Here is an 11,587-nt window from a genome sequence, read left to right as displayed (position 1 = left end):
CTTTTCTCGATTGCGCACATACAACTAGAAGAGACGGAACGGGGTGGAAGAGAAAAAGTTGCACCTCCTTTGATGTCGTTTGTTTCATTTCATTTCGCATTATTCTTCTTCTTCTCCTTCTCCTTCTTGACTCAATGCGCACTATAGTGCCGTTCCGATCGAAGAGAGCCAGCCGGGCGACGTGCCGACGATGCGCCAATGGGGCGTTTTTCGATGATTGAGATTTGACATGTCACAGTCCCCACCCCACAACCACTTCTTCTTCTTTTATTTGATATACAACATTTCTCATCTTCTTCGATTTGGGCCCTCCTTTTTTCTTGGCTCACTTATGTCGTTTTCTGCATTTATTTCGTTGCTCAGAGTCGCCCAGGCACGACGATCAAGATAATTCCATATTTGATTTTTTGTCTTTTTCGTCTATTCAAAAAATTTGAATTTGCGTCGTCGTCGTTGGCGGTTTTTTTAAATTGATTAAAAAAAAAAAATGCGGAGACGGGAAAAGAGTTACTACGCTGGTTGATCTCGTCTCACCATGGAGAGGAAACTGTCGGTCATAATTTACATTTTTCGTGACTTTTTTTTCTTGATTTTTATTCGTTTTTTGATCGGGTGAGATGGAGGAGGTTGTAATTTTTATTTATTTATTTTTATTTTGTTGACTGGCCCGAGACATCGACCGTCCAGCAAGGAGCTATAACGGCAATAAATGGCGCAAGTCCGTAGGGAGGGTGTTGCTGGGGCTGGATGGCTGGCGCCGGATCAGTGCCAACAGCAACGTACGCCATCATGTCGATGAATAATGATCGATCTGCTGGGCTAATGGATCGAGTCGACATTCCCCCCCTCTTCCCTTTTTTTCCCGTCTACCACCTCCGGAGACTCCTGGGAACGAGGGCGGGCGACGAACCGGCCCTTTCCCTACCCCAAGATTCGGCGGATGGAAAAAAATAAATAAATAAAAAAAATACGGTCACGGAAAGGCACGGAAGGAAGACGGAATACATCCATTTCGGTGCTGTTGAGGCTTGTGGGATTCTTTAGCAATCCAATCTTAGGATCCCAAAGACCCTGCGCCATCAATTCTCGCACAACCCATTACCCTGCCTTTTTCTCGTTTTCTTTTCTGGCCCGTCCCAAAACAGGCCCGCCCGCCTGCCCGTTCGCCCAAACCCAGAATTGAAGTCCCGTCAAACACCTGGCCTTGGCATCCGTTTCAGTTTCCCATTTCATTACGTGTGTGAGCTCTGCCCTTGCTCCTTTGCTCCTACACTGGACAGATGGATCCAATTGGTCTTGATTGGATCGACCAGGGAGGAAGAAAAAAAGAGAGAAGAGAAGACTGGAACTTGATTAACTCATTCCCAGCACTGTGTGTCCAAATTGCTTTCCTCAACTTGTGTGTGTGCCTCGTCCAAGACCCAGTCCACTCGACTAATTCGATTCTTTTCTTTTTGTGGTTTTTTCCCTTTTTTTTTTGGGTTTCATATTTGATTACGGACGTCCAGATCCTGCAAGACTCATCCGGGTCCCGTCATTCACATCAGCGATTGTCCTACGGATCCCAGCAAGGTAAAATTAAATTAAATCAAATTTCCAGTGGCCCTTTTAGTTTGTCCAACGGTTTTGGGTGTTTATTCGTTGGAAAAGTTGACGCCCTTTTTATTTTCCCTGGCCTCGTATTTACTTACGTAATGATGTTACGTCGACGAATGAGAGGAGAGAAATTGTCAATGTCAACATACGGGGGCAACTGGTTGTCGTCCGTAGAATTTAGTTGTCCCTTTTTTTTTTCTTCTTCCCATCCGCCCGCAATTTATTCCCAATTCCGAGCATCTGCGTTTCCAATCGAACATTTTTTCTTATTTCTTCCGTGAGCGGAGGAAAGTGATGGGGTGGCGAAGGGATATTTCGTATCGTCCCGCCTCCTCCATTTTGTGTTTGGCATGAAAGACCCCGGGATTTGACGACTATGAAGGGACCATCCTGTTCCCATTTTCCAGAAAACCTTTTTACAGTTACTATTATTTATTTTTCTATTCCAATCCGGAGAATTGGAGGGAAAAAAGAAGAAGCAGTGAATAAATTGTTTGTCGGTTGTCCGAATCCATCAAGTTTTTTTTGTGTTGTTGATAAAAAGCAAACGGGAATCCTCTGAAATCTCCAAGTCTTTCAAGTTCATTCTAATTCTTCGTCTCTTTTTATTATAAAAAATATTCCGCTTCAACTTCTCCTTCTTATTTTTCCCCCCTATTTCTCAAATCTTTTGCTTATCTTTGACGTCACTCACGATCGTCACCGACCCCTTTAACTTTTCCCCATTCGGATGTTGAAGAACCGCCCAAGAGGAAAAAAAAAACAAGTCGGATGAAGATGACAAGCCAGACGAAGAAGGATAACCCCGACTAGTTTTTATTAGAGCTCGCCCATCTTTTTCTTCCATCGTTTCTCCTTTTTTATTTTATTTTATTTTCTTTGGAGGCGGTTCGTTAAAATCCGGAAGAGAATCCTAGCCATTAAGATGGCTGGCCCCCCTCACGTTCTTTTTTTTCCCCCTCCTGCTCCCGACAGACGCAATTTTGGCGAGTGTGTGCATGCGAGGATGCCATTCTGGTTCACGCAGCCCCCCCCCCCCCGTGCCCCCATTGTTCCACCATCTCTGCGATGTTTTATCGATCAGCCTATACAGCTCTCCCCCCCCCCCTTTCTCCTTGATCCATCGTTATATAATTCCAACTGCTATTGTCCGCTCGGTGCTTCCACATCTTGACCTTCTTTTGTGCAGCGTCGCCTTATTGTGTCTCTCTGTCCCTGCAACTATAGAGAGAACCTCATTAATCACAGATAGAGAACGGAGCCAGGAGCTAAGAGTCGATTCGATTGGACTCGGACGGCAATATGTTCCGATCCTGCCAAAAAAAAGGGTCGACATCACCGGTGCCTGTATAGTCTCTTAATAGAAAAGCCGGGCGAAAAAAAAAGAGAGATGACAATGACTCCCTCGGTCGTTAAATGGATCAGTCGCCCCCATAATCGGTCATGGTGTGATGCACCGGACGCTTCGTTGGGGCGACTCTACCGGCCGTCAATTTTCTTTTTGACGTTTCTCCCCTCAATTGTTTTGTAGATGTGACATGATCAATTTGCTGATTCCTTTTTTGGGTTCTTTTCTTTTCGTTGTTGTCTACCTGATGAATTGCCAACGGCAGCTGCTGATGGGATTCGAGTCCGGTCTGGTCGTCTTGTGGGACCTCCGAACCAAAGTGGCCGACTCGCGTTTCATCGCCAGCGAACCTCTTCGCTCCGTTTCGTGGCTCTCGGACGGCAAGCAGCTGATTAGCGCTCACACTGACGGATCGCTCTACACGTGGAACTCCAGGGCCGGACCAAGGCCGGCTCCCGTTTCCGTCACGTATCCTCACGGTAGGTCCCCCCCCCCCCAAACTAGGCCGCTCTTATTCATTTTTTGGAATCTAATTTGATGATGCCATATGTGTGTGTTTGTGTGTGTTTGAATTGTTCAGCTAAAGGAGGTCGAGAAGGCAAGCCGGAATGCAAAGCCATCCAGAAAGTCGAGTGGAAATCATCTACCAGCGGGTAAACAAATCATAACAAATCGACAATTCAAATTTGAATGGCGCGCGCACGCGGCTTTTCCGGTTCCGTTGACTGAAACCCTATTTGACGTTGTCCAGGGACCCCTTTGTTATTTTTTCGGGCGGTTTACCACAAGACCGGCCCGGTCGATCGTCCAGCATCACCGTCGTTCACGGCCGTAATACGACAGTCCTGGAAATGGAACACAATGTCGTCGACTTTGTCGCCCTGTGCGACACTCCCTGGACCAGCGGTTCGTTTCAACTTATTTGATTTGATTTCTTTCAATCCTGGAAAAAATGGATTTTAACTTTGTTTAATCCGCAGCGGAAGAACAAGATCCGCACGCCATCATCGTCCTGCTGCAAAATGATCTAGTCATTGTCGACTTGCTGACTCCGGGCTTCCCTTGCTTCGAGAATCCTTACCCGATGGATATCCACGAGTCGGCCGTCACCTGCTGTCTCTACATGGCCGACTGCCCGGGCGATTTGATTCCGGCCCTCTACTCGGTCGGCGCCCAAGGACACACGGGTTTCAGCAAGAGGGAATGGCCCATCAATGGCGGCCAATGGGGATCCCTGGCCCCGAGCTACGCCGAAATCATCGTCACTGGACACGTCGACGGAACGGTCAAGTTCTGGGATACGTCTTCGTTATCGCTCCAGGTCCTCTATCGATTGAAGACCAGCAAAGTCTTTGAGAAATCGCGATCCAAAACCCTAAGGCCGGACGGAGAGGTCGCCGCGGCCGTCCTCGTCGGCGCCAACGAGCCCGGCAAACAGCACTTGGCCATCAAACAGTTAGCCATGTGCCCGGAGAATAGGCTCCTGGCCATAGCCGGAGCTTCCGGCCATGTTGCTCTTTTCAAATTCAGGCGCCAAGAAGTCAGCCTGGAAACGACCGTAAGGATCTCATAACTCTTAAACATCGAGGAGCTGCTGCTCGTCTAAATGTCAAATATCAGCGGATTTTTTATTTGATTTCTTTTTTTTTGTACTTTCAAAGGTTTTGGGTGTGCCGCTCTTTTTTGATAGCACAGATGAGCCTCAGGGCTCGCCCTCGTTCGGTCCAGGAGCGGCCAATCTGGAATTTTGTCTGAGAAAAGTCCGTTTTTTTTCTTTACTCGATCAATCATAATCAGTTGCGTTCAATATTGACAAAGGGCTCCTTTCTCCTTTTTCTTTCTTATTATTATTATGTGTGTGTCTGACGCCGCCGCCACGTGTGCTCAGGAGCAACCAAATCCTTTGAGTGTCAGAGGAGGCGTCTACCGACGCCCGCCGGGCTTCCAAGTCGATTTGGTGTGTCTCAGCTCATGGATGGATGGAGAAGCGCCAGGATCCATTACCGCCCTATCTGTCAACTCGGCTTACGGCTTGTACATTATCCATTATTATTTATTTCATTCCATTTTTTTATTTTTATGTTCTTTTCTTTTCTGATCCCCCCTCATTTTTATTATTATGTTAAGTTATATATACTCTACATGTTTATACGAAAATTGAATTATCAAATGATTCAATCATGGGGTACACAATGTTTCTTTTCCTTTCTGGATAGAATGGCTTACGGCAACGACGGCGGACTGGTCCTAATTGACATCATCCAGAAGTCGGTTCTTCTCAGCATGGCCTCGGTGGATCTTTACAGCTCGGCCGATCCTTACACGCGACTCCCGCGCTCACCCAAGAGACCGACCGACAGCGCCAACAGCCGAGCCGCGGCGGATCTTGACGACAATTCGGTCCGCTCACCTTCCTGCGATCAGGTAAAATGTGGAATCCGTCTCAAGGACACAAACAGATCCCCCACAAGGATCGTTTGTACTCAATTTGATTCGATTATGAGATGGGCCAAGCCAATTGGGGTAAGAGAGTGTGTAGGGGGGTAGAAGGGAGGGGTATTGGGGTTTGTGTGTACTGTGTAGGGACCAAACTTAATGATATGAAAGAAAAAGAAAAGATGGTGGTCATAGTTAATGAGAGTTATCCAACCCCACACGCCAATCGCGCTGATTAGAACGAGGTTGTGGAGCAGAGCGTCGATGAAGTAGATACGATCAAGCCCAGCAGCGAATGTCTGGAAACGGAAGTGGACCGGGCCGTCGAAGCTCTGGCCGACGACTCTGAGCCAAATCAGCCGGAAGCGACGACCGAGGAAGAGGGCGGCAAAACGGAAAATGGCGCCCGCCAGAGAAAGAAGAAGAACAATTTCAACTTGAAGAAGCAGCTGTCGAAGGCCGATACGAAATTGCGCGATCTCTTCGCTCCCGTCAGCCGGCGAGGATCGGGAGCCAGTACTGGAACTGGAACTGGGGGAGGAGGAGGAGCGTCGGGAGCTGGGGGTCTCGTTTCACCTCATTTGCTGCCCGATTCGAAGCCCGTCTCGCCGCAGGAAGAGCATCCAGCTTTCCATTTCCCCGAGCCGGCCAACTGTAATGCAGCCCTTCCTCCCTTGCCGCCTCTTGCAGCCAGCGGCGATAGTCCGGTCGATAGTGCGGCCCCGAGGACCAATCCGGAGATTCCGCTCTTATTCGACTCGGACGGCAATCCCATCCGACCACCGCGCCGCTTGAAAAAGTCGCTCAGCGCGGCCGCCGCCACTTGCCAGCCCAAATCGGTCGGCAACCGCGATTCCGGATGGAAGAGAACCTGGTACTCTAGCGACTCTGACTCGACGGCGGCCGCCACGGCCACAGCGGCCATGGCGGCCCTAGCGCCGCCGGCTCCCATGCAGGTCCTGGATCTCCGTTTCGATCCGAGCGACGAGTGCTGCCACACGGGATTTTTGGACAGCCTGGTCAGGAAATTTAGTAAGAATCCTAATATTCGTCAAAACACTCCTATTCACCTCCTTCCAGCTCCTGTCTCTTAAAAAACATATCAAAGCGACCCTACTACTCTTCAGGACTCTCATCACTTGGACAAAAAAATCTGTTTGGTCTTATTTGACGCTTTACATCACACCCACACACACACACACGTATACATATATCATCTTAATCCCTGGTGGTTTGTGGCTTCCGGCTTTTAATTCGGGTGACGGTTCAAATCTAATCCGCTTCTTATTTTTTTTTTAACAAACGTCCGTTTCTGTATTCAACCAACAATTAACTAGAAACTAATAACCAGGACGATTAGTTTGGATTTGAAAATGTTGATGACCTCTTTACCCCCCGTTTTTTGTTTTGACATTTGTATTTGTCGATTGTGCGGTGCGTGTTTTATTGACAATGTCCCGCTACGTTGGTTGCCAGTCGCTATTGTAGTTGCTCCAATTCAACGGGTAAAAAAAGCCCAAAATAGGTTTTCTTTAGAGATGATGTTGGTAAGGTGTGAAACGATCGGAAAGAAAGAGAAACAGAAACAACAACCAAACGGTTGGCTATTTAACAGAGTCGGAACGGATCGTGCACTTCTCCGACTTCGGCAGCGGGTAACTACCGGGGCAGTCGAGCCGGACTCGAAGGCTCGTCGTCGGGCCTAGCGCACCGGAGCGGCGGCGGTGGTGATCCGGCCAGCAGTAGCGGTGGCGGTGGCAACCCTGGTGGTGGTGGTGGTGGTGGTGTTGGTCCTTCTTCGGCTTCTTCTTCCAGTGGCGTCGGAGGGAGCGGAATGGCGGCTGCGACGGGTCGCACCACCCGTCCGGATTGCGTCCGCCGGTCCAAGTCTCAAGGTACAGGTTCGCATCACAGCTACCGCGATCGCTTGGTGCGCAAAATGGCCTTCAATTCCTCTTGCCCGGCTAACGCTAAAGAGGAGGAGGGCGGCGGCAATGTGACTAGTTTGATTTACGGCGCTCCTCCTCTTCCTCCTCCTCACTTTCAATGGGGGTTTGAATCAGTGGATCATTACTGCGGACACAACAACGGCAAGTTGCTGGATCACGGAGGCAGGGACGAGCCGGCACAGCAGCAGCCGGCCACTCGCCGCAGCCTGCTCCTGCTACATCATCGACACCAATCGCAATCGGCCAACTACACCAGTTTTGGTACTAACGTCACCTAAGCACACACACAAACACACACATATTACACATCTATATATTTAACACAAAATTTATACAATCAACCAAACAAAAAAAAAACTCTCTTGGACATTTCTCTATTTCTCTTTGAACTTACTTTCAAATCAAATTAACAAAACCAAATTTTTAATTATTCAAATTTCGTCAGATCTTTTTTTATTATTATTTATTTAGTTCCTTTTTATAATTTGTTCTTCTTCTCAAACAGGAACACTACTTACCAAAAAAATCACATTATTTTTAGTTTTTCTTTTTTGATTTGAAATTTCTTGATTAAAATCACTTATTGAGTTGTTCACTAGTAATATCACACACTTAACAGTTGGTCATTATTTTCCTCTCTCTCTCTCTCTCTCATTCTCTCTCTCTCATTCTCCAAAAGCTCTCTCTGTGAGTACTTGATCACTGTCACCAAATTTTTCGAACCCCCTTTTTTTCAAAAACAAATAACGTCGTTCACACTATTAAGTTATTTCTCTCTCTCTCTCACTCTTTTTCTGGCCGATTTTTTGCTGGCCGTCTTCGTCGTCGTCGTCCGAGACCCCCTCCCTTTGGCCTTTCCATCCGTCCTATAAATCACCTTGTCCAGTTGTCCTTGATATCATTCCCTGAGAATCGGAAAGAAAACGCACAAAACAAAAAAAACTATCAAACAAATCAAAAATCCAATCGCTGCAGTCCGGTGTTGTTGGTGATGAATTTTGTCGTGATGGCCCCAATTCAACCCCCCTCCCCCCACCCCTTTTTTTGCACGTAACTCGCAGCACTGACCCTCCCACTTGCCCCCCTTTTGTTTTGTTTTTTTATTGTTATTTTTCTTTTACCCTGGGCATTGTTTTTCACAAATCCATATTCCACACATATAAATTATAGCTTTTCCCCCCACCCGCCACGTAATGCATGGGGCGCCCGTCAGGTTCATCAGATTCGAAATGATTTGGCGCAGGGCTATTTTCTACTACGACTACTACTACTACGGTACTACGACTACAAATGGAAGAAACAACGACAAAAACGAATGTGCAGGGCCAAATCCATTTGTTTCTTGATTTATTTCTCTCTCCAATTTCTGTTGAGTTGGAAGACAAATCTGATTTCGTTCTTTGACTCGATGTGAGACGCGTTTGACGTCGGCCGAAAGAAGCGCTCGCGCCCAGAATCCTCTACAGAGGCAGCAAGAGAATTTTCCCCATCAATTTTCAAGAGAGAAAGAGAAAGACAAAAACAAAAATGTCAAGAAAAACCAAAAAAAGAGAATGAAAAATCAAAACAAAAAAAGAAATCGATAAAAATTTTTCTTTTTTATTTCAAATCTGAAACATGGGTGACGCTACTGCCTCAAACTGCGTGTCGTATATATCAAATACCGATCCTTGTACATATATCTCTATATATAACCACACACACATAGTGTATACTTAGTATTTATTCTTTTCGGGTTTACCCAAGTGGCACGCCTACGCCCTTTTTCCCCCCTCTGCATTGGGGCTCATTTCCATCACAGATTTAGGGTGTTGGTTTATTTTTCATACCGCTTCTTCTTTCATCTATATATTATATATTTACTCGTTTTTTTTTTTATTTATTGACTCGTTCAAGCTTTTAAAAAAAATGAAACAAAAGTTATTTTTTTTTCATTTTTCTACTTTATTGCCATCGTGGACCTTGTTTCTTCAGTTTTTTATTTTTATTTAAAAAAGATCCTACCGGATGTTCTGACTGTTGTTCGGCTCTATTTTCTCTGTACATATCATAGTCATAGCCATCCCTATTTACATAACATATACTATGTCGTTCTTCTTTTTTAAAAAAATATTTCGCTCTCTTCTTTTATCTGTCCTATCGCTTGGGAATTTTTCTTCGCCATTTCATTAGAAGATGGAAAATGTGGAAATGAGCACCAATTACGACGGGGTTAAGTAGTTGGATAGAAAGTATATTTAAACATTAGCTGAATTGTCGTTCGAATTCAAAGAAAAACCATTTTTGAAAAGCTTTCTCGGTCGCTCTAACAAACGTATTTTTGCCTGCTGGCCTACCTAGTCATAGAAAAAACCTGTCAAAATCTAAAAACCGACTGTCGTAACTATTTACGTCGAGTTGAAATTGCTTCATTCAATCAAAAAAACCTTGACACGCACTTAAAAACCCTTTTTGGAATGGGCTTGCATTTGTCGCATGCTGATTGATTGTTGACCGCGCCTTATTTTTGTGTTGAATTGATTTCGGGTTTGTCTTGAAATGATTCCGAGTTGTGTTTTCCTTAACTGCCTTCTTCTTGACGTATGAAATCGACAGACAAATTTCATGCTCATGATGTCCTTCTTTCTTTTCTAACTTGTGTCATATCAATGTGTTCTCTTCGTTGCCGTTTGAACTGTTGTGTCAACCGAGATTCCTTTTGTTTCTTTCTATCTATCTTTCTGTCTTCTCTTCTTCACATAACAATTCCATCTTCTCTTCGACTTGTCGCTCGGCTGTGTCACGTGCCAGAAATATCACGAACTTGCGGTTTCATTTTAGACAAATCGGACACGGCGTTCACGCGATCCAGGAGTTCCAGCACTTCCAGTTTGGAGAATCATCCGAACGAGGCCGTCACCACTCTCACTTTCGCCGACACCTTGGCTCGCAAATTAGGTCTAATTTTCAAATTCGATTCGATTATTTGTTCCGATCCTGAATTATTAACCAATATTTCTTAAACTTTTAGACACGGCCGTTTCGGCTTCCTTGTGGGTCGGTACTAGCCAGGGTTCCGTTTTGGTGATCGTGATCAATTTGGCCGCACCGGGAGAACCTCGCCTTACTCAACCGGTTATGGTTTCGCCTAGTGGTAAGTTTGACTAGTCAAAAAGTGAAATGAATCAAAGTGTTTTCTAAATGAATTTGTGGGGACCAAATAGGGAGCATCTTCCGAGTCAAAGGCTCTATGCTTTGCGTGGCTTTCATTGAACCCTCTGGCAGCCTCATCTCGAACCCGAGTGAACCGTGGCGGGACGAGACCAAAGAGGCTCGCGATCAACCGGCGCGGACCGGCGCCGCTGGCGGCGTTGGCAACGACGCCCTTTCCAGCGACGACCAGTACACGGTGATGGTCTCGGAGAAACAGGCGCGCGTCGTCTCTCTACCGTCGCAGACCTGTCTCTATCGCGTCAACCTGGCGCCGGCCGAAGGCGCCTTCGCCGTCACAGCCAACGTCGTTAGTCTTAAAGGTGACCCCCATTCATTTAATTATTTTTCTTCTATTTTTTCTAAACGACTTTATTGTTTTGCTGGGCGAGGTAGATGGTCCGTGTTTGGCCACGTTCTTATCCAATGGCCATATCCAAGTCTTCAGCTTGCCCAGCCTTCGACCGCTGATGGATGTCGAGTTCACTCCGTTGGTCGAGCTGAAGTATTTCTTCCCTTATTTATCGATTAGATTACATCATCTCCTAACCGTTTTTTCTGATTTGTTTTATGTTCAGCTTCCAAACGAGTCGGCAGAATTTGGTGGATCCCATGTTGAACATTTGGGCGCAACAGCAGACGTCCGTCAACGAGGATTCCGTCAAGTGAGCGAATCGATTACAGCGGAATAATTTCACGTTGTTAAATGTTAATTTTTTTGATTGGCTTAACAGGATCGCTAGGAACTTTCGTTTCACATCACACGGTCACGGCATGTACTTGTGTTCTCCCTCGGAAATGGAAAAGTTTACCATCTCTTCGGCATTTGCGTAATTATTTCGCTTGATGAATTCGCTTTCCCAGAGCTTATTAGCAAATTCATAAAAACGAACGTGTTAATTACTTTTTCGGCTTTAGATCGACTCTCGGGGATTTAATGGGCGAGATGTTCATGCCGTGTGAAATGCCCGAGCCGCCCAAAGAAGGATTTTTCAAAGGTCTTTTCGGCGGAGGTGTCCGTCCGCTGGACCGAGAAGAACTCTGTACGTCTTTCCCAAATTGAAATTTC

The 11,587-nt window shown here is 46.1% G+C and overlaps 1 protein-coding gene and 1 long non-coding RNA gene across 5 annotated transcripts in view; one reads left to right on the top strand and one right to left on the bottom strand.

Annotated features, from left to right (window-relative positions):
- LOC124191521 (syntaxin-binding protein 5-like) overlaps window positions 1-11,587 on the top strand; it is a 28,964-nt gene that overhangs the window by 15,449 nt on the left and 1,928 nt on the right. The window contains exons 6-22 of one of the 4 annotated variants that reach the window (XM_046584819.1): window positions 1,509-1,572; window positions 3,210-3,423; window positions 3,525-3,597; window positions 3,696-3,850; window positions 3,925-4,502; window positions 4,606-4,704; window positions 4,833-4,978; window positions 5,161-5,368; window positions 6,996-7,275; window positions 7,444-7,590; window positions 10,150-10,266; window positions 10,340-10,462; window positions 10,533-10,841; window positions 10,915-11,023; window positions 11,097-11,183; window positions 11,253-11,348; window positions 11,437-11,561. In XM_046584819.1, coding sequence (XP_046440775.1) covers window positions 1,509-1,572; window positions 3,210-3,423; window positions 3,525-3,597; window positions 3,696-3,850; window positions 3,925-4,502; window positions 4,606-4,704; window positions 4,833-4,978; window positions 5,161-5,368; window positions 6,996-7,275; window positions 7,444-7,590; window positions 10,150-10,266; window positions 10,340-10,462; window positions 10,533-10,841; window positions 10,915-11,023; window positions 11,097-11,183; window positions 11,253-11,348; window positions 11,437-11,561 — 2,930 coding nt within the window. Of the gene's footprint in view, window positions 1-1,508; window positions 1,573-3,209; window positions 3,424-3,524; window positions 3,598-3,695; window positions 3,851-3,924; window positions 4,503-4,605; window positions 4,705-4,832; window positions 4,979-5,160; window positions 5,369-5,619; window positions 6,413-6,995; window positions 7,591-10,149; window positions 10,267-10,339; window positions 10,463-10,532; window positions 10,842-10,914; window positions 11,024-11,096; window positions 11,184-11,252; window positions 11,349-11,436; window positions 11,562-11,587 lie in introns of all 4 variants that reach the window. The other 3 variants (XM_046584827.1, XM_046584814.1, XM_046584805.1) reach the window with 3 other exon arrangements.
- LOC124191563 lies at window positions 9,910-10,461 on the bottom strand. Its single transcript, XR_006873478.1, has 2 exons — window positions 10,342-10,461; window positions 9,910-10,268 (listed from the first exon to the last, which is right to left on the bottom strand). It is a non-coding gene; the product is annotated as an uncharacterized LOC124191563 (long non-coding RNA).

This window comes from Daphnia pulex, chromosome 1, assembly GCF_021134715.1.
Source record: "Daphnia pulex isolate KAP4 chromosome 1, ASM2113471v1".
NCBI lineage: Eukaryota > Metazoa > Arthropoda > Branchiopoda > Diplostraca > Daphniidae > Daphnia > Daphnia pulex.
Note: the sequence above shows the minus strand (reverse complement) of the source record. Positions and strands in the feature narration are given on the sequence as shown.